The 26,309-nt window shown below is 38.2% G+C and overlaps 1 protein-coding gene across 1 annotated transcript in view; it reads right to left on the bottom strand.

The window, feature by feature from the left end:
* Nucleotides 1–7,898: 7,898 nt before the first annotated feature.
* Nucleotides 7,899–26,309, bottom strand: part of MAP3K7CL (MAP3K7 C-terminal like) — a 30,885-nt gene continuing 12,474 nt past the window's right edge. The window contains exons 5-6 of the mRNA XM_008938004.1: nucleotides 17,427–17,542; nucleotides 7,899–9,062 (exon numbers count right to left, since the gene is read on the bottom strand). Of these exons, the coding sequence (XP_008936252.1) occupies nucleotides 8,882–9,062; nucleotides 17,427–17,542 (297 nt within the window). The 3' untranslated portion in view covers nucleotides 7,899–8,881. The remainder of the gene's footprint in view (nucleotides 9,063–17,426; nucleotides 17,543–26,309) is intronic.

Consider the following 26,309-nt stretch of genomic DNA (forward strand, 5'->3'; position numbering starts at 1 on the left):
CTTATTACACATCCAAATTTGAGCAGGCATTCACGTGGAGGGCAGAGGACATACCTTTAACCCAAGCACTCCTCCTCTGCCCATTTCCTACATCAAAAGCAGAGGGAAGTTTCTCCAAGAAAAGGGTGCTGCAACCACAACTCTGAGAAACATTTTATTTCTCTATCTGATCTCTGAAGGGACTGAGATCTCCTCTTACTGGAAGACCAGGGAGGGGTATATGAAGGGAGAAGAAAGGTGGGATGGGACCTATCTGATGGAGACACCCATGGCATTTTCATCCTAGCCTGATATTTCTGCTAAATTTTTCCAAAGGAAAGAAAAGCAAGAAGAGCATTTCTAAAATTATTTAACAGTATTATGCTGTTACTCTTCTGGTTAAGAGCCATTTCTAGATGTGTTTTGTAGTGCTTTGTAAATATTTGACATTTCTTCTGTGTTTGCTTGCTTTTTTAAAAAAAACCTCATATTATTCCATCTAATGACACTACAGAGCCACTTCATAAGGATTGGCATGGCTGCCATTGTGCAAGTGGGAACAAATGTGCTGACCAGGAATGACAAAACAGAATGTTTTCTTAATTACTTTTGACATCTTATGCCAGCATCTGGCTTGTTTGGCAGCTGCAGCTGGACCTAGACCCAGCTTAAAGCACAGGAGCAAGATGACCAAGTTTTGTACACACCTCAGTGTGTGAAGGTCATCTAATGCTATTAGATGCTTGTGAGGACCTGTTTTAGTTTATTGACAGACAGCTCAACAGAAAGGCCCCATAGCAGCATGATGTTTAAACACTCCAAGCACATAATTAAATTCCAATCAACTTTTAACAATCAACTTTCAGTCTGATGTGCTGGTCTCTCTGGCCTTGATCCAGCAAAACACTTGAGTACATGAATAAAACTTTACCACAGTGAATAGTCCTATTGGCCAATCAGTGGGAACTACTCATCACTTAAAGTTAGGTATGTGTGCAAGAGGATTGTTTGATGTGGCCACAGTGCCTTACAGTAAGTGAGTGCTGTGTTGAACCAGGGCCTAAAGCCGGTTTACCGTGTGGTTCCTTCTTGGCATTGCTGATTACCTACCAGGCAGCCTTGCTCCCTTAGATGTAGACACCCTCATTTCAGAAGCAATGTTAAGCACTTTTAGATGTCATTTTTCTCATGATAAAATTTCAGTGGCGATTCCCTTTTGGGCAGCAATGTAGTGGTAGGTTTACATCAGAGCACTCTGGTAGTCAACCTGTGAATTAAAAGTCTCTTGAAGAGAAATGACAGGATTAGGAGAAAATCATAAACTTCTATCTGCAACCACTGCACATACAGTCATACTCAGGAGATGAACAGCTATCAAAAACTGCTAGTAAAAGTGTCATCCACTGCCTTTGGTAAAATTCTGCTTATGTTTCTTTTCATTGTCATGCCTCACCTTTAAATACAATGTAACTAGAATTTTGTCTCTTGCCAGGTTACAACCAAGTGACAAAGCATAAACCTCTTTTATTTTTAATTAAACGGGGAAATCTGAAGCAGCTGAAGTAGAAAAGCAAACTTATTAGCATGCTTTTTCTGCTCTTTTTCCTTCCAGAACATTCTAGGAACATGATTTTTTTTAAAAAAATGTGATTGTTCAAATAAACTGTGGGGTGTGCAAACACCACCAAAATTCATTGCTGGTAAAACAATCCTAATATTCTAGCACAACCACTCTGAGGTGTTGAAATTTGAACTGTGGCTGGAATATTGCCCACGCATTTGGGTACTCTTCCAAAGTCTAACAATTCCCATCTTCAGATTACTTCACCTAAATACACAGACAAAAACAAGAAGATAACACTTGTGTTTCTTTTAGAAAAGTGTAACACATAGACACCAGGCTGTATGAGATTTAGGGCATATTAAGATCTGCCAGCAAAAAAGAGGCACATTAGTCAGCTCTTCTGTGCTGTGTTATTTAAAGCATATTTGATTGTTAGTTCTTGTACCTTAAAATAAATACTTTTTACATAAAGTGTCTGCAATCAGTTAATAGTGTCTAGTACTTTGAAAAAGTGAAGCCTGATAGGTCAGAATTCCAGGCACGTAAATCCAACTGAAGTCAACAAAACTACTTTGGACAATTAAAGATCTTACAATATAATTTGTAAGTACTATGTCAGCTTCTCTAGGATACAAGAACTCATTTAACTTAGGTGATCATGTTAGCTGTTTTCCAATGTGTTGTTGAAAACTACACCTCTGTGCAAATGTCTCTAAGTAATCCCAAAATATTGAATATCAGTCTTTTAGTAGTTGCAGATGTGATCAGATGGTGAGAAATTAGTATACTGACCGGTATCTAGATATATAAAGAATTAGTAGCTATGAACACCTAAATAAACAAAGATCCACTTCAACAAATGGAATTGTATACCCAAAAGATTCACTGAGGTATTTGCTTTGCAATAATAGTGGTAGAAGTCACTTTACCCACCAGAGGGAGCTAATATAGTAAAATGCAAGGGTATTTTTTACAGATGTAAACTAATGAGAGCTCTCATTATAGCCCTTTTTATATATTTATCATTTAAAGGGTTATAAATAGATCTAAGCACATTTTTAGCAGTTAGTGAATAGTTGGATGTAACGTATATTAGCTGGAAACTGTGAAGTGTTTTGTTTTTTTTTTTCCTTGAAAGAATACTCCTTTTTTGAAACCATTTTAATAATAAGTGTTCATGTACTCCTTGGTGCAGACAACTTAATAAGGAGGTACTATTTAATTTGTGATCAGCGGGCTTTTTTCTGAGTAGACATACAACCAGGGAGTGAGCTCCTTGAATAAGCCTAATATTTAGAACACTATTTACAGCAGCATGTTTGAATGTGCCTCTGTCTTCCATGTATATTAACGCTTGCCTGATATGTTTTTGTACTGGCATCTAATCAATAAACCTAGAACAGGAATACAAATCAAATGAACAAGCTGGGGAGAGCACTGTGATGAAATGGCTGTGGAGAAAGCCTGTAGGGACAGGGCAATCTGAGCTGTGCACTGAGGTGTGTAGGAGAGTCACAAGACAGAGGTGGAAGTTTTTTTGTAACAGAACATCACATTGCTATCCCTTCATGTGGGTAACTGGGGATCTAGTTAATAAAAGCACCAAACTACTTGTGCAAGAACAGCAACAAAAGCCTATGAGTGGAGATGCATTTATTTCATTACTGAAGTGCTCCAGCTTCAGTGTGGCTTTTGCTGTACACAGCCTATTTATCAAGGCTCTAATTTATGTTTAATGCAAATACAGCAGTTGGCGTGGTATTGCACTCAATGACACTTTGGGGCCCTTACAACTTGAAATATTCTATAATTAGCAGAATAGAGTCATATACTGATACTGGTTATTCCTCTTTCTACGGAAGAGCCATACGCAATGCTGTGAGCACCTTTATCACAGTATAGCTCTGTTGATACTAGACTTATTAGACAAAAACATAACCTTAATGAAGTATATATTCCAGTATGAAATGTTTGTGTAGACTAGGCTTGGAAAACACTTGGGAAAGATCCAAACAAAAGCTTCGTAGTGTTGAGTTAAGGACAACAGTCTATACATCCCATGGGTGTGAGCCATAAAAAGCAAGAAAGCAAGCAGCTAAGGCACACATCTCACTCACCAGTTCCTCTTCCGAACTGTAACTAGTTCCTTTCTATCACTTACAGTTCTTGTATCACTTTACTCATTCTGAGCACCCAAGGCAGAGTCTGGCATCTGGTTGCACGTTTGTTACATCAGCACACACATCCTCTTTTCATTTCCCTAATCCCTGTATAAAAATTGAATAAAAAATTCAGACAAATAACTAAATCGACGGACCACCTGCACTGGTATTTTTGTAAACAGTTCAGAGAAAGTCAGCACATCTCACAGCCAGCACCTGTAGGCTGGCAGAGTACCTTGCTGCCATATACCAACACCATATCACAAAACATCATACAACTGCAACACTTAGAAACCATCTCAAGCACATGGTGATCATCAGACCACATCATGAGATCACCAGTGAACTGGATCTGAGCTCTAGACTGACGCCGACGCTGCTTACTCAGTAAGGGGCACAGATGCATGGGTTGTTGTCCTGGGGGCAGGGGGGGGTTAAGGGAGCTGAGGTTTAAAAGTGGGAACTGATGATTGTTGTGTAGAAAAGCTGAATGACTCATACACTAAATCTTGTGCTTTCTACAGTGTAAACCATTGGAGTGTGCAGTCTAAAAAGCCTGGGTCGAGGTTAACAGTAATTTGTGAATGATTGTCATCTTTCATTTGTATGGGTATAAGTAATGCATGATATTCCTTCTGAGGGTTTTGTATATTTTATTTTTTGTATTTTTTCCCTAATCTTTGTATATATTATTTTCCTTACCTCCCTTTTTCGTTTTCTGTTCCTTGTTGAACAATATACTTCATTTTTTTTTCCAAAGTGTCTCTCTCTCTCTCGTGGGGGGGGGGGGGGACGGGGCGCACTACATGGGGTGGGGAGAGGCGAGTACATAGTTCTGTTCCGTGTGGGTCCTGCCCTGAACCCCTTTTTACACGGAACCAGGACAGGAGTACTGAAGAACAAAGAGGTGACTGGCACTGTCCCAAGTATGACAGAGATTTTTTCCATTCTTATAGGATAATCAGCTTCTTTGAATTTGAAATGTTTGTTGCACAGTTTTGCTGTGCATCTGAAGGACCATCTCAGAAACTCCCAGTGGAGGACAGGGTAAGGTTGAGATTGCTCATCCAACTCTGCTTTGGTACTCTCCCTCCCTCCTCAATGTGCACTGTGGTACAGTTGTCCAGTCACAGTGTCTGGTCTTGGCCCATAGAAGCCCAGCAGGATGGACAGTGGGGCCAGCTTTTCAGTGCTTGTTCAGTGATAGCTGTAGGCCTTCATTGCTACACACCTTCCAGGCCTGCCATGAAGACAGCTGATAGTTTTATCAGGGGTTTTCCAAGGGTGTTCATCACCATATTATCCATGCATATACAAGCCGGTACACTCCCACAAGAGGCAGAGAACCCTCAGGGCTGTGGGTGCACATATATGTCTGTGGAAGTATATGCACGGGAAAGAAAAGTCATGTCAGCACCCTGGTTTTGTCAATTCCCCTCACAATTCTGCGGGTCAGGCCTAGCACTCCTCCTGCTACATCACTGCCTGGAACAAACCTTCTTTCCTGGGAACCCTGTTCTTCAGTCACTGTACATCTTGCACCCTCCATGAGAAGAGAGGCAAGACTCCTGTAGACAACCATCTCTCCTGCTCCTGCAGACACTTCTACCTTGTCTGTTAAACAAGCTAAGGATTTTATGTAGGAAAAACCCCAAGTGACTCCATGGCTAAGACTGTGACCAGCTCATTTCTGCAAGGTGGTCTGTGACTGGAGTTCAGGCAGCAAATGGACATGTGCCTGAGCTCCCCAACCACATAGACCAAAGGAAGGCTGAGAACACCTCTGTGTTATGCCCTTCCACATTTGTACCAGCTATGAACAACGTGTAATGCTCACAAAGGCCTAGATGGCAAAAAAGCCTCTGGAGGGAGGTGACACACTTCCACAGATCATCAGTGCACAAAACCAACCAGAATAAAGATAATCCTGGAAAGGGAAACATTAAACAAAAGGCACCAAACACAAACCTGCAGGTCCTTATCTTCCAGACTTTTCAAGTGTAAAATCACCCTGGCCTTTGCCTGTTTCAAGACTGCGTGAGTCATATCCTTGCTAACTGGGATACTTAAATTGAGCTTGTTCAGCATTTGTTACAATGGAAGGAACTTAGTTAGCAATAATAGGAAATAGAAAGCACAGGTCCTGTTTTTTTAAACCCTTGTACTTAACTGTTTTCTTAAGCAGTCTGAAGCAAACGCTTTTGTCATCGTAGTAGCGTGCTTACTTTTGCTAACCTGGATAATAGGAAGAAATACACTTTATGTGTGCAACAGACTGTATCTATGTAGCTGGATGCATTTAGCAACTTCTTTTTTCATCCCAGCATTCCATGGGTCTTACTCTGCACCTTCTGTCCACCATGAATTGCCTGCAAGAGCCTCAGACTGCACTGTTGGTTTGCTGCATTTGTCACAGAAGTTACAACATTGAACACTTCATTGGTAGTTGAACTCAAAAGCTGAAACTGGCTTCTAAGTTCCTGGGTGAAATACGATGTAAAAATATCTTTGAAATAATTTGACAAAACTTTCTTTTTCACAGTGCTGTACTTAAAATGGACCAAGCTAGCAGACAAACTTAAGGTCTCTCCTTAAATACCAGGACACAAATCGTATTGTCTATTTGGAAAATACAGCATAAACATGACAAACATTTTCTTTAAAAACTTAATTTCAGCTATTGAGCCCACAGAGCTAGGCAGTTCGAAGTAATATCTGGAGAAAAACTTAGCATGTCAAGACTGGAGATTTATTTGGTATGAAAACGTTTATCATTATTATGCTCTTGATAAAACAATCAAGAGATGGATACTAGATACCACAGTTACCTTTCAGAAGGCTGTTCTATATATTTTACTCTTTGCAACACTTGAGTGATTTTCTGGGTTATGTTGACTTTTCTGCATTTTAATTTTACACACCTATGAATATTTTCAGAAAATTCCATCATCTACCCTCCTGTCTTTGAATCCCATTTCACTGCTACTTTTTCTTCAAAAAATTATGTTCATGAGATACTTTAATTTGTCTTCCTTCGTACTTCTCTTTCAGTTTTACTTGTTTGTACTGTGATGCAATTTCTCTGAGTCACTATTCTCAGGCACATGAGCATCCATGCTGACAGACAAATATATTGATACAAAGCATTAGTTTTGGAGGTTTTAAGAGTTACATGTTTAGGCCATCTGGTAGCTGGACCACACCACAGATTTGGTGTCTGCACACCTGTAAAAATGGTTCCTGAAGACTTCCATACTGGTCAGTCTCTATAGATTAGAGAAGCCATGTTCCCTGGCTACTCAAATCACTGTGTCACAAATGATGCCCAGCTTTGCTTTGTCACACAGCTTTGGCTCTTCCACAGGTTTTTCTCAAAGAGTATGACCTGATATTATCTGACAGCTAAAATATAATAGTTGTACGTAAATAGAAAATTTCAAGATAAACAAAGTTATCTCTTAGTAAAGTTCTGCTGTCTGATCCATCTTCATCCAAAGCCAGTCTGCTAACAAAATAATTTTAGGTAATCTGTGCACATTTTTTTTTTCTCTTCAGCTTTCACAAGATATGGTGAAAACTGGACCCTCAGATAATTGTGAAAGAAGAATAAATGCAGTGCTATACTGCCCATGGAGCATCCCAGCAGAAAGCACACTCCTCAGAGTGGTGATCTCTCTTTGTGCCTCAGCACTGGCCAGGGTAAGGCAGTAAGGAGTGCTGGCCACCTACGCTGCCCCTGCCCTGCAGCTCAGGAGGAGAAGTGGGGACAAGGGTGTCCTCTCCTGCCAACTCCTCATACCCTCCTACTGCAACGTCAGGGGCTCACAGTAACACGGAGCCTGTTTTCACATAGGGAATGCTGCAGGTATTTAGCACAGAGAAATAAAGGGCAGCTTGTGTTTTTTAGTTCCCTTTGCACTTGGAATTACTAGGGAACATTTTGGTGCCAAAAGACTTCCCCCGGAATTGCGCTGATTAATATAAACCCCCATTTTTAGAATAGATTTGTGATAATGGTAAAAGCTGAAGTTCTGGTGGAAATCTTCAGTTGATAATTCTCAATTATTAAAATGCATTTCAGTACTAATGACACATCAAGCTGAATTCCAACCTCATGAAGATGTAACAAACAGAGCTAAAAATACAGGGTGATTTAAGAACATCCAGAACATGAAATGGCTTTTCTAGATCCACTTTTAATGAAAAAAATACTGTATGAATAGAAATGGAAGTATAACAAAGAATTTTCAGTTGATCTAGGAAAATACAGGGATAAATAGAGCAAGTAAAACTAACGTTTTACTTCCAGGATATATTTGTGTATCACAGAACTCCTGTCCCTACTTAAGCCACTTATGTTTCAAAACAGAACAGAAAATAAGAACAGAATATCCTCACAGTACTTTTACTGACATAGTCTCAGTTGAAACCATGATGGTAGTATTCATATATTATTTTTTCATTTCTTGCATGCCAAAAAGTACAATAAAAAGACTCTCAAGCTATCTTTACACTTGAGGAAGGAAAGTTTGATCTCATCTGTTACCTTTTAATTTCATAACTTGCAAATTATTACTGGCAATACATTTGTCTGATAAAAAATAATTATGGTTCTTCAATATTTAATGTGCAATTTCTCAGATTTTATACAACAATGTAAAGTTGGCATGGGATAATGAAGTATATTTTTTACCAGTGAGAAGATCTGTTTTAAGATAACTTCCAAATGCTTTAGGCATGAGCAAAATAATTAAAAAAACCTTCACCAAACTAAAATTAACATTCATGTATTCCATATATTAACATTGTCCCTGCTGTATGCCTTAGTATGGTCCAAATTCCCAACACAGAGACTATTTATATCATTTTCTAGTGTGTCGATATCTTCTTAAATTGGAAGAAATATGTTTAGAAAAGAAACCTGATCTAGTAGAACATATAATGGGGATAGATTAACTTCAATTATGTTACTTGAAATAAAATATCCATTATATAATGGATGAAATATCCATTATATTAAGCTACTGGCTGGCAAGCATTAAATCAAATATAGACTTCTACATGCTCTGTATCTGTAGTGAAGTATTATAACATATTAAACAGACCTTTATTTTAAAATCTCTTTCCAGTACAGGACCAATCTTGTATTAACTGCCTCACATAAGCTAACTGAGAGTTATGAGGACCCCTGTCTTTTTTGGTACTGTATTCTGAGCTTTTCCAGTTGCTCTACACACTGTGTCTGGGCCAGCTTCAGTGTTCGGTTCTCCTCTGTCAGTTCTGCGTACTCCTTAGCCAGCTGAGCAGCATCCATGCTTTCTTTTTCCACTTCTTCCAGCCTGGCAATCAGCTCCTTTCTGATGATTATGGAAAAAAACCCAAAGATTAAAAATGGCAGTATTTGTTATCATGTGTTCGATTAAAGATGGTCTGTAGGTTGTTAGCATGATAGCACCTGAGCTCCTGTGAAACAAAGACCTAGGCAATTAATTTGTTAGTGTCTCCCTTTTCTCTTTAAAATACAAAGCTACCAAAATCTCTGGTAGGTTTGCTGTTCAGCAACCAAACCTGCCAAATGCTGAGGACCTTCAAGTATCTTTAACTTCAGTAAATGTTGAACATGCAGTTCACAGAGGAGAATAAAGTTCCTGGAGTCTACGTGCTAATATTTTGCCTAAAGAATAACAATTCATTTTTTTCTCAATACCAAATATATCTGACAGAGAGGGGTTTTTTATTCAGTTGGTTAGCTTTATCAGTAAATTCTATGGAGTGCATATGGTTTCCTTTCTAACAAAGAAAAATTATTCTAGTAAACACTAGGCACATGAATATAAACACTAGGCACATGAATATGAACTACATATATTGCTTCTATAATGTGTTTATGCTCATACCTTAGTCCTACAGCTGAGGAAGAGTGAGAGAGCTGCAAACCTGACCCCTCCTGGTCTTTCTAAGAGCAGACACAGGAGGGGATTCAAACTGTTCCTTCTTCTGGATGGAGTCACACAGTGCCTTGTATTCCCAGAGCTGGCCAGGACGTGGAGTCTCCCGTATGGTATCAAGTGACATTACCTCAGCACGAGTTAAGATAAAGGAGGTCTTAAAACAAAACACGCTGGAGGCATGAGTAACTCAGGGGGTATCTAATCGCTCTCCACTTAGTTACCCAGCAGGCTAGCCTGGCCTCTGCTTTTTTTCCCCTTTAAGTAAAATCATTTATTCAGCCTTGCTACAGGAAATCTCTTCTAAAAGATTCTTAGTTCTTTTGATCATTCTATCTCAGAGATTAGTTAATCTTTAACTGTTCATACCCCTGTGACTTTATTTCTCAGTCATGTCAAAACAATGCTTGTAGATCATCAGTGGAAGACATAATGCCTTCAAAGAGGACAGCTTTTGCTGCAGCCTTTAAAGGAGCCCTCTTGTCCAGCTAAACCAGTGCTTTCAGACAGGAAATTTCTAGAAATCAGGAATTCTACCACCACAGGTCAGAGTTTTCATGAAATTATAACATTTCATTATTTGCTGATCATTTTCTTATAGCTGCAAAGCTGTAAGCACCTGGATTTTGAAAAACACTTCTATCTGGCTTTCTTTTAGGATTGGCTTGCTCTTCCTCTGTCTTTACTACAGCCTTCAGTGATAGCACAGTTTGCCCATGGTTTAGCTGACTGTGTAAACAGTCACAGTTCAAGGAGTCACAAACAAGAAGAGACCCCTTACACACAATTATGTTGCCCAACTGTGTTTCCCATACAAAAGAAAAAAAAAAAAAAAAAAAAGAAGGGAAGAGTTAGCAGCCATTACAGCAATTTTAACTCATCCAAAAGTTGCAGCATATCAAAACCCTTCTGTAGCTAAATATCTTGGTTTTGTTTTATACCACTGAAGTAATGCATAGCAACTATGCTGCAACAAAGCCTCCTCTCTTTCCTTTCACCAGGTGAAAGGTATATTCAGTCAGGTCTTCAAGAGAAAATATCAAGTATATTTTTGTTCAGCAGAATTCTATTAACATCTGTCGTAATACAGTTGTAAAATTTTTAAAAGCAGCAAGGCCTTAAAAGATTCATTTCTTTTTGCTTGGGCTGTGCTGGACCAAACAGTTTTCCAATGGGCCAAGATGAACTGATCTTGCCAGACAGTTCGATATTCCAGCTCCTATTAATGGGACTATAGGTCTTGAAGGAGTAATTGCATGTATGCTTTAGAGAGTGAGAAATGCAGTTAGGGAGAATGAGATTTTACAAGTCCAGCAGCTTTAATCACTTCAGTCTCTTATGGCTCCCTCTAGAAGACTTTTGTCTCTTGGCACCAAAAGAGGCTTTTAGCAATATTTCTTTGCAATTATTCTACTGGTGTAATGCTGGACTGAAGGATTAAATTAAGCTCTTTCGAATTACAGACTGTTGGCTTGAAAGTGTTTGAAACAAATTAATTGAGAATCATTCTTCCTTACTTTCCTTACACAGTTCTTAAAGGGAGATGCAATGAACACATTAATAAGTAATCAGAATCTTAAAAGCAGGTAAACCTTCTCCACAGGGGCTTTTAGTACACGTAAAATAAAGGTACTAACTACTCTCTTTGGACTTGAGCCAGGAGTGGCACACACAGACAGTGTGCAGACTCAGACAGCTCTACTAATGAATGTCAGCCCTGGTTTGATAAAATGAGTCTATGTGCAGGCATGGCTTTCATGCTGCTCTCCAGTAATACTCAAGCAGCACAGAAAACTTTTTTTCCCTGTGATTTAGACATGCTATTAAACAAAATATAAATGCATTAAAACCAAGGTATACTCATTGCTGCTGTCCACCTTTAGCACCTCTGTCACAGAAAGCCATTTCCTTGCACTGAGGTAGTAAAATTTCCCACTTCTGAGTCAGCAGAACCTACTTATTCCCTTCCCATCAGGATCAACACCTGTTTATAGGGTAGGGTGATGTTTCAGGCAGATACTGTCAGCCTGCCACAGGGATCTAAAATTAGAGTACCAGGGAATTGCTAAATGTTATGAATGGTGTGGTTTACAAAGCTCACAAAAGGATGAGGACAGTAACCAACATTTGCTTGTGATCTAATCCAGGATTTGAACTTAGCTTCCAGAGGTCAAAGAACACCGTACTAAGCTCTTGCACTGTCTAGCTTTTGTTATGGATCCATAATAAATAGCTCTAGCACTGTGTAATCTGTGTATTCTGTTAATGGTTACCCTGAGTTTAAGTATTAACAGCATTGATAAGTTATTTTCTAAAATGGTGCTGAGGTACTTGAAGCTTTGATGCAATCTGTAAAGTACACTTTAAATGTTTTTTGGGGAGGGGTTTGGGTGGGAAGGGAAGATGAGTGTGATTTGCAAATAAACCAAAAGCCATACCAGAGCAGCATAAAAAACCAGCATGATTTTAGGAAAATTATTTCTCTTGCTCTGGCCCTAATGACTGACTATGCAGAGAACAGAGTTCCTTTACAGTAATATTCAGCAATAGTTGGACTTGATGGTTTTAAAGGTCTTTTCCATCCTAAATAATTCTATGATTCCATGAATAAATACCAAGAAAAGTGACAGACAAAGCAGATAAATATATCTGGAGATAAGTGTATTTGGAGATGGACTGGACTCAAGGAAAAAAGTTTCCACAGCATAAGGAGACAGACTGATCTTCCTCCCATTGTGAACAACGAATTCAGGATCAACTACCTGTGGTACTACACATTTCTACCCAGCTAACGTGTCTGTGTGTTCTGGTGGCCATAAGGGCATTGACTTTTCCCGTATTTGACAAGACTTTCATGTCAGGAGGAATCATGAGACCCTGTAAGTAACTGCTGTCTGAGAACATGGCTCTTAGATGTTCAAAGTCTACTAATTAATTTTTAAAACAATGAAATTGCCTGTTTTAATGTAATGAAAATATGTCTTGGATGCCAGCATGTAAAAGGCCTGTAAGTATTCATCACTGTAACAGAACAAGCTGAGGTTTCTCTTTGTATTAGAAAAGCTGTAATTTCCACTATTTGGCAAGTAACACATATTTTGGATACATGTAAGGTGGTGAAAAGTCAGGTCTAGAATGAGAAAATTATTAAGAGAAATGGTTGCCTTTGTGGGTTATACCAATCTTTTGTTGAAGTATCTGAAAGTCTGAGGACTACTTTCTCAACAGTGACAAGTACTCTGGAAATAATGTACCTTCCTGGAGAAACCATCTGGACATGAGACCTTAGAAACAGTCCTATGGTCATGAGAGTATGCTAAAGCATACAGAAGGATCCCTCAGATTTAGGCAGATAGCTCCACTGCATATCTACTGTAATGTGTGTAAAAGAAAGAAAAGAAAAGCCATATCTATGGCAAAGAAAACGAGTGATGCTAAACCAGGTAGTGATCAAACTATATTTTCTGAAGGGTTATATCAGAATCATCTGGCGGAAGAAAAAGAAAAAAAAAAAACAGCTAGAGCTAAGAATATAAGATATAGGTAGCAACCATGGCAACTCTAATATTTAACTACATAATCCAGGGTCATTATCTAGTAATAGCAATATAACAAGTGCTCAAAATAACCAGCCATCCCATCCCTTTCACCCAAACTTAGATACCCAAAAACATCTGTTATGGAAATACATGTGTGTTTCTGGAACATAAATTAAATTACATTCTGTGACCTAAATGTGGTGTGTTCTTGCTTCCACACCCTTTTCTTTCTTTTCAATGATGTCTCCCATTCCAGAATGTTTTTGTCCCTTGTACTCCATATTCCTGGCCTAAATGGGAAGAGTTTGAGTGAAAATAGCAAACAAAGCCATGATTATTTACATTACCAAAAAAATCTACACAATGATTTTTAAAATTCTTTCAAGTTCTTGCTTCCTTTTGTTTCCCTTTTTCCCGAGTAACTTCTTTTCCCCTTCTTATTTGCTTTGTCCTTTGACTTCCCCTTGTTTAGACCTGCTACCTCCTTTCTCTCTCACATTCCCCATTTTCCTGCGAAATAGTAATTGTCTTCTCTGCCACCCCAAGCCTAGTACCTTCTATTGTCATTTACACAGCACACAAGAGAAAGAGGCAAATAAGCTCTGTTCTTGCCCTGATGAAAACCAACCCTTGTCATTTCACACCCCTACCTTTCTATACTTTGGCCCTACTTGATCCTCACACTACCGTGAGAGGCAAGTCAAGTTAAGCAGAATTAAAAGACTTTGAAAAGTTGCCAAAAAGTAAATGTTTTTGAATGTTTCAAAATGATCTTCATCAACTTCATATTTCTTAAAGATGCCTCCTTTAGAAATATACCTGCATGTATTATTTTATGGATGAAAGCTTACACTGAACTTTGAAGGTTGGAACAAAAATTGTTTAAAGTAGAATGAATACTATTCCATTTTTTGTTTTACTAAAAAGCTCTAATTCCTGTATGGATATGTATGCCAGGTTAACCTAACAGTGTTTCTTCCTCCTAGCCAAAAATCAAAAATATTTGCTCAATCTGCTTTCTGCTCTTTTCCTGACAATCATTGTCTTCAGTATTCTGTGGGCACAATGTACCATCAGTAGGCACCACAGGTGCAGACACTGCCAGGTGGGACGTGACATTTTAATTCCACAGGTGACTTTATTTCTGGAGAGGAAGTTCAGCAGACTGGCTGGGACACCATCCAACAGAACTTATGGTTGCCTTCGGCAAAATCGTATGCTGAAGAACACTGCACAAATTGTTTGTTCCCATTAGAAGGGATAAGACTTTATCTTTGCCCATTTTATGAAAACAATAATATTTAAAAGGAATAGACAATAGATAGCAGGTGTATTAGGCAATGGTGAATCTCTATTTCCATACATTCAAGTTCAAATGTAGAAAGAAATAAAGACACCTGCTACATGGGAAAATTTCAGAAATCTGCAAACTCCACCTTTTCAATTTGATTATAATTGGTTTTGAGGCTAAAGCCTATGCATCTCAGGCTTTTTAGAAAAGTCAAACCATCCTTCCCTTCCAAAGATGGAATATTCAATACACATGCCACTCCAGCCATTGTAATCCACTCTTCTCCTCTTCATTCAGCATATGCTACCCTAGAAACGGCTTTTCAATCATGAAAACTTTCAAAGTGTAACTGTTGAGAACACTTTTTGATGTGAATTAGTGATCACTAGACCAAAACTCTCTTTCACTTCTTCCTTATTCTTTTACCCCCAGACTTACACTCCCTGTCTATCTATTGTTATACAAAAATCAAGGTTAATGTGTCCAGGTTGTGTATGCTTACATGTGTGTAAAGGTATAGCCATCCTAGTAACTTTTTAATCCACCTTCCAATGCCAACCAAACTTCATGCAGTGAAGAAATCCCAGTTAGCTTCTGGAAGGTTTTATAAAAACAGACTACTACAGAAAAGAAAGACAACCCAAAGGGAAAGGCAGTATCATGAGACCTCCTCCAAAATACTATAAAATGGAGAATCTTTGTGGATGGAGAAGTCATAAATAGTTCCCATCTGGAGGAAAAAAAAGCTTCAGTTGGCACTTGCAGCTTTTTTAAACCTCAAAATCAAATAACCACAGTGCACAAGCCTGTAGGAAATGAAGCATCTTCAATCCCAGCGCTTGTAGGACCACTTCTTCAGGTTAAAAGATGTGGAAGGTGGTGAAAATTGCTACACCAGTATTTGCCGTGTTTAGGCATTTCACAGCTACACAGCATGTGAATATCTAGGCCACAAACGTAATTAGAAGGCACATAAGAATCAAAAGAATATTATCCTATTTGCTGCCTCATTCAAACACTCTTGTTTCAACATCTGTTTACTGGGGCATGAAATCTTCTATCCACAGAATTCATCCAGCAGAAGTGGCAGCATTGGGAGCTCCCTCATATTGTTTCACTGTTGACATCCACTAGTGAAATGAAGGAAATTGCCAACCTGAAGCCCCTTTATTCTGCTCAGCTGAGAGGCTTACTCATAGTTTTGAGCTAGGTAAACAATTTTGTGCATATATCTGTCATTCCCAAGAGGCAAAATATTTCTAATTCAGCTAGAACCACAGACAACATAGATAAACAAAAGTGCATTCTAACAGCATCTTTTTTCACTCTAGTAAATGCAAAAGGGGCTCCAAGCAGACTTCATAAATGTTCACAACTAATTCAGGGATGTGTCAGTAATAATAATGCACTTACATTAGACGACTCTAAAAACCAAATTATCTACGGCTATTTTTTGAGTTCATATGTCTAAACTTAGGCACTTAATCATTTAATATTTTATATTTTGCTTGGATTTTCAGAGAAGAAACAAAAAAGTTCACACTGAATTCACCTGGTTGCTAAATATACATGTAAGCAGCTTGTATTAGACAATCAAATTTGACCAAGTATTGCAAAATTATTTGAATTAATGATCTTCCCTACATCTTTTTTAAAAATCAATTTCTTTTGATTGGACAAGTTTAATTAATAATTAAAAATTGCAAACACTGGGATAAGTTAGTGTTAATCTCTTCTGTTTATTTTTTCTCCTGTTTTAACTTTTGAGCCGGCCTGTCAACAGCTGAGTGCCATGCAGGTCCTACAGTGGAAGGGGATTTGTAGTGGGAAACATCAACTAGTTCTGACGTTTTAGGCAACATCTAACTATATTGTGGCTGGAGCCATCAACCCCAATAAAGACAAGTCTCACTTTCTTACCCTGCATGGTCTGGATTCAAGATCTTTGGCTGTCTGACTTGTAAGACTACTGGATTTCACCTGCAACTGAAGACTCCCACAGATCCAAACTTAGCTGAACTGCATGGTCAGCTGTGTGAAGATTGCTATAAAACTGATACAGTGGTCCACCTTCTACTTAAAGCCCACTCGTCAACAGAGCTCTTTTGACACTTGTTGCTGTACTAAAAATGTTTCTGTTCAAGCAGCATTTGGAAAAATGATGGTGTGGTCTTCACTTTCACAGGAAGTCTCAGAGATTGACACTGAGGTAACTCTCTCTGAGGATGGCAACACTGCTAGAATTCACCATCAGTCTGAATGTAAAAATAAAAAGGCATTTGAAAGAGAAAGTTTACTCAGCAGTAACTGTTATGTCTTGGGGTTGGCTGTCTGTTAAAAACTTTCACTATTCACCTTCCTTCTTCTCTCTAAATTTCTTTTTCAGGTCCCTTGTGGAGAGGGATCAAGAGTTGCAGAGTGCACTTTGCCATTTAATAGTCACTCAGAGATGGCAGGGGTATGGGTACAGGCCATAGATAAGGAAAAAAGTCTCCAGTTTAGCACTTTGGATACGAAGACCTAAAATGTTAATGTACATAAACACAATGCACCTCACACAAAAATGTTCACTAATATTGTCAACTACTCTAAATGTAACTGAGGATCCATTATGTTTGTTATTAAACCATATAAAGTTAAATTGAAAAAATTTCCCTGAAACTAAAAAAGGGACTCACACCAGCTGAAATAGATTATGTGACCTGAAGGCTATCAATGAAGGTTTTAAGGGACATCTGTATAACAAAGGGTCCAGAACTATGACAACTCTGTGCCCTTAGTGGCCTCAGTTGATCCTGAGGACCAATGAGCTAAATGTTGTGCTGTACTGTTACTGTTAGGCTGAGGTAAAAGGTCAGAATATATCTTGTGAATCCCTCATGTTTAAAATAGAATTTTACAAAGAGAATACACAACAGTAAATACTTAAGGAAAGGTACTCACTTTCTTTCTTCCAGCAGAGCAATTTCTCTCTTGACCTCATGGTACTCTTCTGCTATTTTGCAGTGCTGTTTGTATACCTGCATAGATTCCTTAGAGTCATGACAAGGAGGCAGTGGCTTTAAGAAAAGAAGAAGAAAAAAAACATATATACTGCTTTTGAATGAACATTGGGAAAAAACACATATTTTGAAAGATACAGTATATTCCTGTGAGAACACTCAAAGAATTTTTTTCCCTACTACCTGCAGGATATGGCCAAATATTCCTAGTGCTGGCCTTTCATGGAAGGAAAAAAAACAAAAACAAAAACAAACACTTCCCTGCACAAAAATTCCAATAAACATTCAAACCTTGTAAGGTTTCTCAGAACTCTCCTTGTCAACTCTGCAAAGTATCCCTAAAGACTGTTCAAAGAAAGACTTCTCCTTTACCTCCCTCTTTTTTGGCTGCGTTGATATAAGTATGCTACAGTTGGTCAGATCCATAAAATACATGAGTGTGTTTTCACCGCAGAAACTGCAGAATGGAGCAGAAGGGTAATTTGAGTGCAAACAAGCTCTTATTCTCCAATTCTGCAAAATGAGAAGACATACAAAACTATTGACTAAACACTCTTTTTTGATAGATGCAAAGCTGATTGCAGTTTATTATTAAACAGGGCAGGACTGTGAACAGCGACACTGGGGCTGAATCTGCTGGACTCAACAGGAATTATAGTGCTGACTCCAGTGCAGCCAAGGTTTTTCTAGCCCAGCAATGCCTTAAGCTCTAGGCAGTTTGCTCAAGATCATATCCAGTTTCTCTGCACCTCTACTTCCTGTAGAAGAATGGGATATACTTAGCAGAAATGTTATAAGAGTTAAATCACCTATATCTGCAGAGTGCTTTCAATTTCTGTGAGAAGTGCAGGTGACATTAAGTGTAGAAGGATGGCAGCAATTAAAAAAAAAAATCAGATCAAAAAGAAACAGTGAAGGCAAAAGGACTGTACCTCCTAACCTAAATACCAACATTACTGCAGCAAGATTTTAATTTTTTTTCAATGCACACTGGCAGTATAAATTGGACAAATAAACCCATTCTATCCTGGGACTCATGTCAATGGATATGAGGATTCTACACTCATATAAATTTCAACCAAGATATTGAAAAAATAGTTTCATTAAATGTCAGTGCTTTTTGTTCCTTAAAAAAGAATGCAACTTAACTCAGACTTCAAGCTTGACTGTCACATTTTGACTATAACACTTTCAGGAAGTGTAGTATTTTTAAGTTATTAGCCATGAATCAATTGACTGTAAATGAACTCCAAATAGCATGCTTGAGCCACCTGTTTGAAGCAAAAGGAAGCACTTAAAATAGTTCCTTTACTGTCCAGTTAACATCCAATTGCCTTTCACAATATAAGTAGATTATTTTTCATTTCTTGTTGTCCTACTTTGACTTCTCTGTAGTGTAATATTCCTTCAATGACATTGTTAGGAAAAGAAAAGCACAAGTCCTCAGACTTTCCTATTTGCGATTCTGTAAATCCTTGTTTTAGCTCAACTGGAAATTTAAATTTTACATATTCAGAGACAAAGAATAAAAATATTTGTCCAGGAGGGAGGGTAAGTTAGCTCTATATGTACCCCAATGCACAGATGTAACTAATGTATGGACCTTGCAAGTACTTGTAAATGGTATGTCATGTTCTAAATGTCTAAATGTATGTTTCTAAATGTAAAAATGCTGTGGCAGAATTGTTTCACAGCACATTGTTGCACTCTTTCTGAGCTTGAAGAATTTAGAAACCCAGGGGAAGGGCACTCTGTTACTTGATGAATCTGATCCCTAGGAAAGGGCTTTTAAATGCATTTCAATGTGGATGAGCAATAGCACCATTCATACAGCCACCCAAATAATAGGCATAAATTTAACAAGACAGAATATAGAAGTCTCAGTGTTCTAATCCAAGAACGCATGGGTGAGCCAAAGTAGCATCTCTGGTATCTACTAGAGATCAGCAAACAACAAATGCATCACAACAAAACAATTTGAATAGTACCCTGGGAAAGTCCCCAAATAATGGTGCTTCAAAAGAAAAAATAAAAAAACTTGCTTTTGCTTCCAACTTAGTTTCCACAAATCTAGCTGGTTTAAACCAGTTTTAAAATTAAAGTAGCATTCAGTTTCTGTATTCCAGCTTCCCACTCAAAAGATATATATAGAGAGCTAAAAATTATCTAGTCATGCTGAGACTTAGTATCTAATTCCCACTTAGAACCAGTTGCTGACTTTCAAACCCCTTCCTATCATTGTTTCCTCTTTAGTGTCATTTTTTCTTATATTGATGTTTTATCACTCAAACTAAACCAACAACAAAAGATACAAGCAGTTTACTAATATTCTGTTCATGCAGTTCTTTTTAATCTTGTCTGATGCTATTAACCACTAAATCAAGCACTTTTAAAATTTTGAGTGTATTTTTAACTCAAAAATAGATTTTACTATGTTTTTATATGATTAGGTGAATGGACAATTTGGTTTGCTCTGTTGTAATTCTGAAACTTCTAAGAAAAATTTTGGAGATAGCACCTACAGTATCCACAAGTAATTTCTGGCCAGTAGGACACGAAACAGTATTCATTATGCATTCATTATTTAACATTACACGTTCATTATTTTCTTGCAATAACAAGAAACAATGGAGAGATACAAATTTAGTCCGTTCTTTGCTGCTAAACAGAAAATGCAAGCCAACACAAAAGCACAGACAAATTATTTCACCCACGTCTAGCGGCTTACTTTTTTGACATAAACAAGGGTGCAAAGAATTTATGATAGATTTGTTCAAGAGAAGCATTTTCAGAAGATGGCAGGGCAAACTCTTGAAACCCAAAATCAGAAACAGGCAAAACTTGCTTGTTCCAGAGAAGTAACTCCAACTAGCCAGCAGACATTTACAGTATTAGTGTTTCCACAGAAAAGAAAAGAGTAACAGAATCGTAACAGTTACCAGACTAGCCCATACTCAGCTACATAGGAAGGAGAGGAACCTGCCAAATCAGCCAGTGTGGTCCCTCATTATCAGAAGCAAATCCTGCAATTCCCAGGCTTGCCCAATTCTGTCTCAGAATAACTGAAGCCCCTGGCCTCAGTTGTAAGACTGTCCCAGAGCCTCATCAAGGATTAGAAACATTTTGTCACTTCCAGTTTGGTTTTGTTGAAGACAGGTTTGTAGAGTCTTTTATTGGACCAGCGCTACCTTTGGTTCAAATAGTGGCTCTCTGTCCTACCTGTTTCACCTCTGAAATGTACTTACCAAGGGCTCTCATATAGTTTCGAAGACCTATGTCTCCATAAAGCTGTGTTCCTCTAAGCCATCCTAGATGAAATTTTCATTCTCCCTAGCTTATCCAAGTAATCATTCCACCATGACTTTTTTGAAAGCCCAGGGCCAGGCTACGGGACGTGTTGCAGATACTATCCTGATGACACTCCCATAGCAGAGAAAAAGAACTGGAATTCCCAGCAGAAAGTGCTTTTCATCCATGAAGTCTGTATACTCTGTTGTTGATAAGAGTTTGCTAGTTTAGCCAGGCAACTAATTACAACAAGCCTTAATAAAGTTCAGCTTGTAGTGTTTATTTTTTTTTTCCACTCAGAAGCCAACAGCCATACTTTAATTTTTCCTTAGCCTGAGCTTGTTACTTCATGAAGTATCTTGCCCAACCATAAATTAATATATATAAAAGCATACCTGCTACATAAGCAAAAAACACCCCTGCCAAAGAAAGTTATATTTAATGGCAACAATTGCTACTTTTAATCCTGTTTATTTCAAGCTTCAGTATCATCCACCCTCATTTTCCTGTGCTGGCAAAATATGTCCATACATCATCTCTGATTTTGTTCACAAAGTGAGTACAAAAGCTACAGATATGAAAGATGTTGGAAGAAGATATGTAGAGACAACTCATGAAGAAATAGAAAGAGCCTGAGCAGTTCTGCCTCTCCTTTAAGAGAGGTTGACGGAGCTGTTCTAATTAAAATCATTGCTGGGGGGACATAAAAGGACAGTTTCCAGTAATTTTTTTTGCTTCACTCACATGACAAAGTGTGTTTTACCTTGTCAGCACTCCACATCTACAAAACCTGTATAGTTGATAGTGCCACCAAAATGTTCAAAAAGTTCAAACCAGTTTATTTTTGAATTCACCTTCACTTGTTTGCATTTACTTTCTGGTTATACTGTGAAAAATAAATAAATCAAAACTCTCCCCTGAAAAGGTTGACGTTTCAAGAAAAAAATTTTATCATGCAGTTTTCAAGGCTGAGCATGTGGACTTATCTAGAAGGCAGTCTTAGCACTTGTCTAATTAAACAGTGGTGTCTCACTTTTTGAAAAGTTGTTCATTTTCAGCTAAACTCTACTGGAAAGCCAAAAAGTTCAGTGCCAATATTTTGCACATAGCCCATGTTCATTATATGTCCTTGTGTACTCTTCCACAATTATTCAAAACCACATTATTCAAAGCAAAAGTGATAGCTGCACATTGCAGCTACTTTTTGTTGTGCAGCTGGAACTCTTCAACCAGTTTCAGATACCTAGTTTAGGATATTTCTAGTCTAGTTGTACTATGAAAGTAAGCAGTTCACTTCCCTCCAAACTATTCAAGTCTACCGGATGAGAGCAATTGAGAGTTCCGCTCTCCTTTCCTGGGAGTTTTTCTATTCTTTTCTAACCTTTGTATGATGCTCTGAATTTGTAAACATTCATGTCTTACATAATCTAAGACCATAGTTATCATAGCAATATTACAGGAGACTTATCGAGTTCATAAGCAATCAAACCTAACTACAGAGTACCATAGTACTTTAAGAATTCTTTTAGAATTAATACCTGTTAAAAAAATACAGCATACCCTATGAAAATAGTATACTTTTAAACTTTCTAAAATAATTTGTACGTGTCTAACAACAGTCTTTGCAGTCAGCTGAAGCAATAGTTCCACTATTAAAGCTCCAGAGGAAACCAGGTTTCTGCTAAATGTTTGTATCGCACACAACAAGTTATCCCTTTCATAATATTTTAATTGCTTCTTTTGTACAGACAGTTCCCACTAAAGCATGAAAAACTACCCCTTGACTTAACAAACCAATATTATAAATTGTTGGAGCCACTTCTCTATTGCAGCAACGTTACGGTCATCGAAATCCATGGATCTCAACAGATTCATAACACAAAATATGACATAAATGCCTCTCTCAAGCTCACGATTTCATGAGAAGAGATGATACAGAATTACAGAACACCCAGTGCATCCATATGTGACTTGTGCTCTTCCCTCTTCAAGATCAAACTCCCAGCTGCAATAAAGACTTGGACAGAGAGAGGAAGATGAACTGAGCATGTCACAGGAAACGCTGGAACAGGAAAGTCAGCACACAGGGCATAGTAATGCGGGTACTTAACACTAGATACCTTCCTCTATATTCAGTGACCTAAACAACAAGGCCTTAGATGCTGATGTAGGTGTCTAAATATAGTAGGTAACCCATAGTAGAGTGTCTGTCAGAGGGGCCACCGCCCACTCTGCAGCTAATCAAGGAAGTGCCTTCCAAGGCCCAGTCCAGCTTTTACACAAGGCAAAGAGGTTAATGTTTCTCAATAACAAACTGACAGATGTAGCAAGCCTACCCTCCCTGCACTACCCACCACATGGCTCACACAAGGATGGGAGGGAAATGACACTGAAGCCTAAATAAGCACATGCTTATCCTCAAAGAGTTGCTCGTCAGTGGGAAGAGAATAATTTCCAATACTGCAGACAAAAGGAATTGAAAGCAAGAAGTTTATTAACATGAGCTTTGTTTCACTGGTAGCATATCACGAACGTCTCTGTAGTTTTTTTAATAATAGAGCTGCAAAAGAGACCAGGCTTTTCCTGCATATAGCTTAAACTGCTCTTTTTCTCATATGTACGGCTTTCGTGTCTGGTTGACCGTACTTTTGCTTTTTTTTTTTTTAAAGTAAAAATAAAGAACAAAAGCAAAACTTTAGAGTTACAGAATTGGTATTATTTCTTACAAATTGCTTCTTGGAATTTCTTCCTCTCACAGTAGTAGAAAAATGTAACATTCAGAAAGGTAATTGGAAAAGACAATGCTTTTGGTCTGAACCTAGCTAGTAGATCAGAACACTAGACTGATCATTTTTATTCTTCAGAAAGAAGCTGTAACATTCAACTAGAACTGTCCTCTAGTAAGAGTCCTTATAGAGAACTAGCTATTTGCAGTTAGTCCTTTAGGACCTTTTCTCCAGTCAATCCTACCTCTACCTCTACCTCTGTAAAGTTGGTGTTGGTGCTTGGACAGCAGGGTTTATTACCCTGTCAGGAGGAGGCTGTACTGAACTTTGCCCTGACATCAGATACTGGTGCCCAGGGTGAAGGTATGGTAAGATTGTGGTAGGAAAAGTGGGAACACAAGGTAATTCTGCTTAAACAGTCAAGTTATCTGCCAGGGCCTAACATAGAAGGACAAGGGCCTGAAGACTAAAATGGAGGTGCAAATTGCTTGGTACTTGGTCTGGTGCCTGCATGCATAAAATTTTAAGGCTGTGATTTTCCAACTCACTGGATGAACTTGAATAGCTTTCAAGCTGCTTTCAAAACTCAACCTGAAGATTATCTAATTTGACCTTTTGTTTTTAGAACAGGCCTCAACATTTTCCTTTGTATGTTTGAAACCTGGAAAGTTGTAGTTGTTTCTTGGGTTGTTGGTTTGTTGTGTTTTGTTTGTTTGTTTGTTTGTTTTTTTATGAGTGCCTATTATTATATAGTCATCTACTCTGCACTTATAGTTTGCTTCATTAAATAAAATAAAAATGCTTTTGACTATTTATGGCACAGTGATGAAAATCTTATGGCTCTAGATGTGATATTTTAATTATGGAAATACGTACCAGCACTCTTACAAACTCAAGAATTTCAGGCTTCTACACCACTGTTGATTAAAGGGTTCACATACATGACACTTCACATGTGCTGCTTTATATTAGGTAACGTTGGGATGAAGAAAAGCATGGATGGAATGACAAGGGACACCATCATTCAGTACTTCTGCAGATCCTGGTGAAACCTATGTTATAGTTTGCTTCTATAATACAGGAACTACCTGTTTCAAAGCTGGTATGGTTATGTCAACATAAATTGCAACCACATGCTAGACAGGGGCTGACACACCCTTAGCAGTTTGGATTGTTACAGCAATTTAGAAAAGTAATTAAAAAGAGATGTGACTAGGTAAATTGTAACTTTGTTACAGTCATTGTCTCTTCCAAATTATACAGTAGTATAAACATAATGTAATTATATTAAATAGCTGTAACTTTAAGCTGTGATCCAGATTGACAAAATCATAGAATCATAGAATGTCTGTGCTGGAAGGGACCTCCAAAGGTTATCTAGTCCAACCCCCCTGCCATAAGCAGGGACATCTTCAACTAGATCAAGCTACTCAGAGCTTCATCTAGTCTGATCTTGAATGTCTCCAGGGATGGTGCCTCCACCACCTGTCTGGGCAGCTTATTCCAGGGATCTATCACCTTCATATCAAAGAACTTTTTCCTAACATCTAATCTGAATCTACCCTTTTCTGGCTTAAAGCCATTACCCCTCGTCCTGTCACTACAAACCCTTGTGAATAGTCCCTCCCCTGCTTTCTTGCAGGCCCCTTTCATGTACTGGAAGGTTGCTAACTCAATATTAAAAAAAAGTTTCTGAAGGATAATAAAAAGAACATTATCTGAATGAAAGCCTTTGATTGTTTCTTTGAATTTGTTGTCAAATTTTGATCATGAGAGGAAAGGAAGGTTCTCTTGAAAAAAATGTCAGGTACTTAACTGACCAAGAGGGTGTATTTAGAGGAACTGCTCTAGTCTGTGAGGCTATTATTTATCCACCAGACCTGAATGCTTCCAGAGGAGTAATTTCAGCCTATCATGAAATTACATGTTTAGAGTACATTATATGTTCCAGAAATGGGACATAAAAGTCCTAATAAAAAAAAAAAAAATTCACTTGGCCTGTGAAATACTTACATCTAACGTTTGTGATTTTGTTTATATGTACCAACAGCAGTAATGATAACCATACTTTGCTCTTTTACTGCAGGTTTCACCCACTGATCTCAATGCACTTTAACAAAAAAGGTTAAAATTATTAACCTCTTTTCAGAGATGAGCAGAGGGATGAAGCAGCTCCTCCATGATCACACAATCTGTCACTGACAGAGTTTGAAACAATGCAGGTTCTTTACTTTCAATTCAGTGCTTCAGCCACAAAACAATATTTCTTTTCTCAAATTTAAATTTTCTGAAGTAAAAAAATATCAATCATCTCTGCTGTGCTGCAAGATCTGTGGAATAAAGAGGCTAATGTACTATCCTGTTCCGTTCAGCCCAAACCTTAGGTTGCTACCCATTCCTTTAATCTTTCCTAGTTATGCCTACGGAGCACAACCCTATTTTCAGGATTAGCAGCATAGAGCAGGAAAAGTCCCTGTCATCCTCCTTTCCTTCTTCAGTCACCCCTTTGATGAGAGCAGTGAGAGAAGTCAGTCCTTTAAGTCAGCAGCCCTCCAGAGTTGTTTCACTAGTTGATGGGGACAGGAAGGATGACATCATTGGACAACACCGTCTGCTAATGCCTTTCTCAATTTACACTCAGGAAACAACTGCCTTCATATTGAAATATCAGAGGAAGTCTAAATGCTCCTGGGAAACAGATGAGCTGAAGTAGTTTACAAAAGCCAACAAACACGCCAGAGCTGCCACAGAGGAAAGGGAAATAATCCCTGGATACAGAACTGGCTCTATGCCTGGTGCACCATGGAGTT

Source organism: Merops nubicus, unplaced genomic scaffold (assembly GCF_000691845.1).
Source record: "Merops nubicus isolate BGI_N331 unplaced genomic scaffold, ASM69184v1 scaffold27633, whole genome shotgun sequence".
Classification (NCBI taxonomy): domain Eukaryota; kingdom Metazoa; phylum Chordata; class Aves; order Coraciiformes; family Meropidae; genus Merops; species Merops nubicus.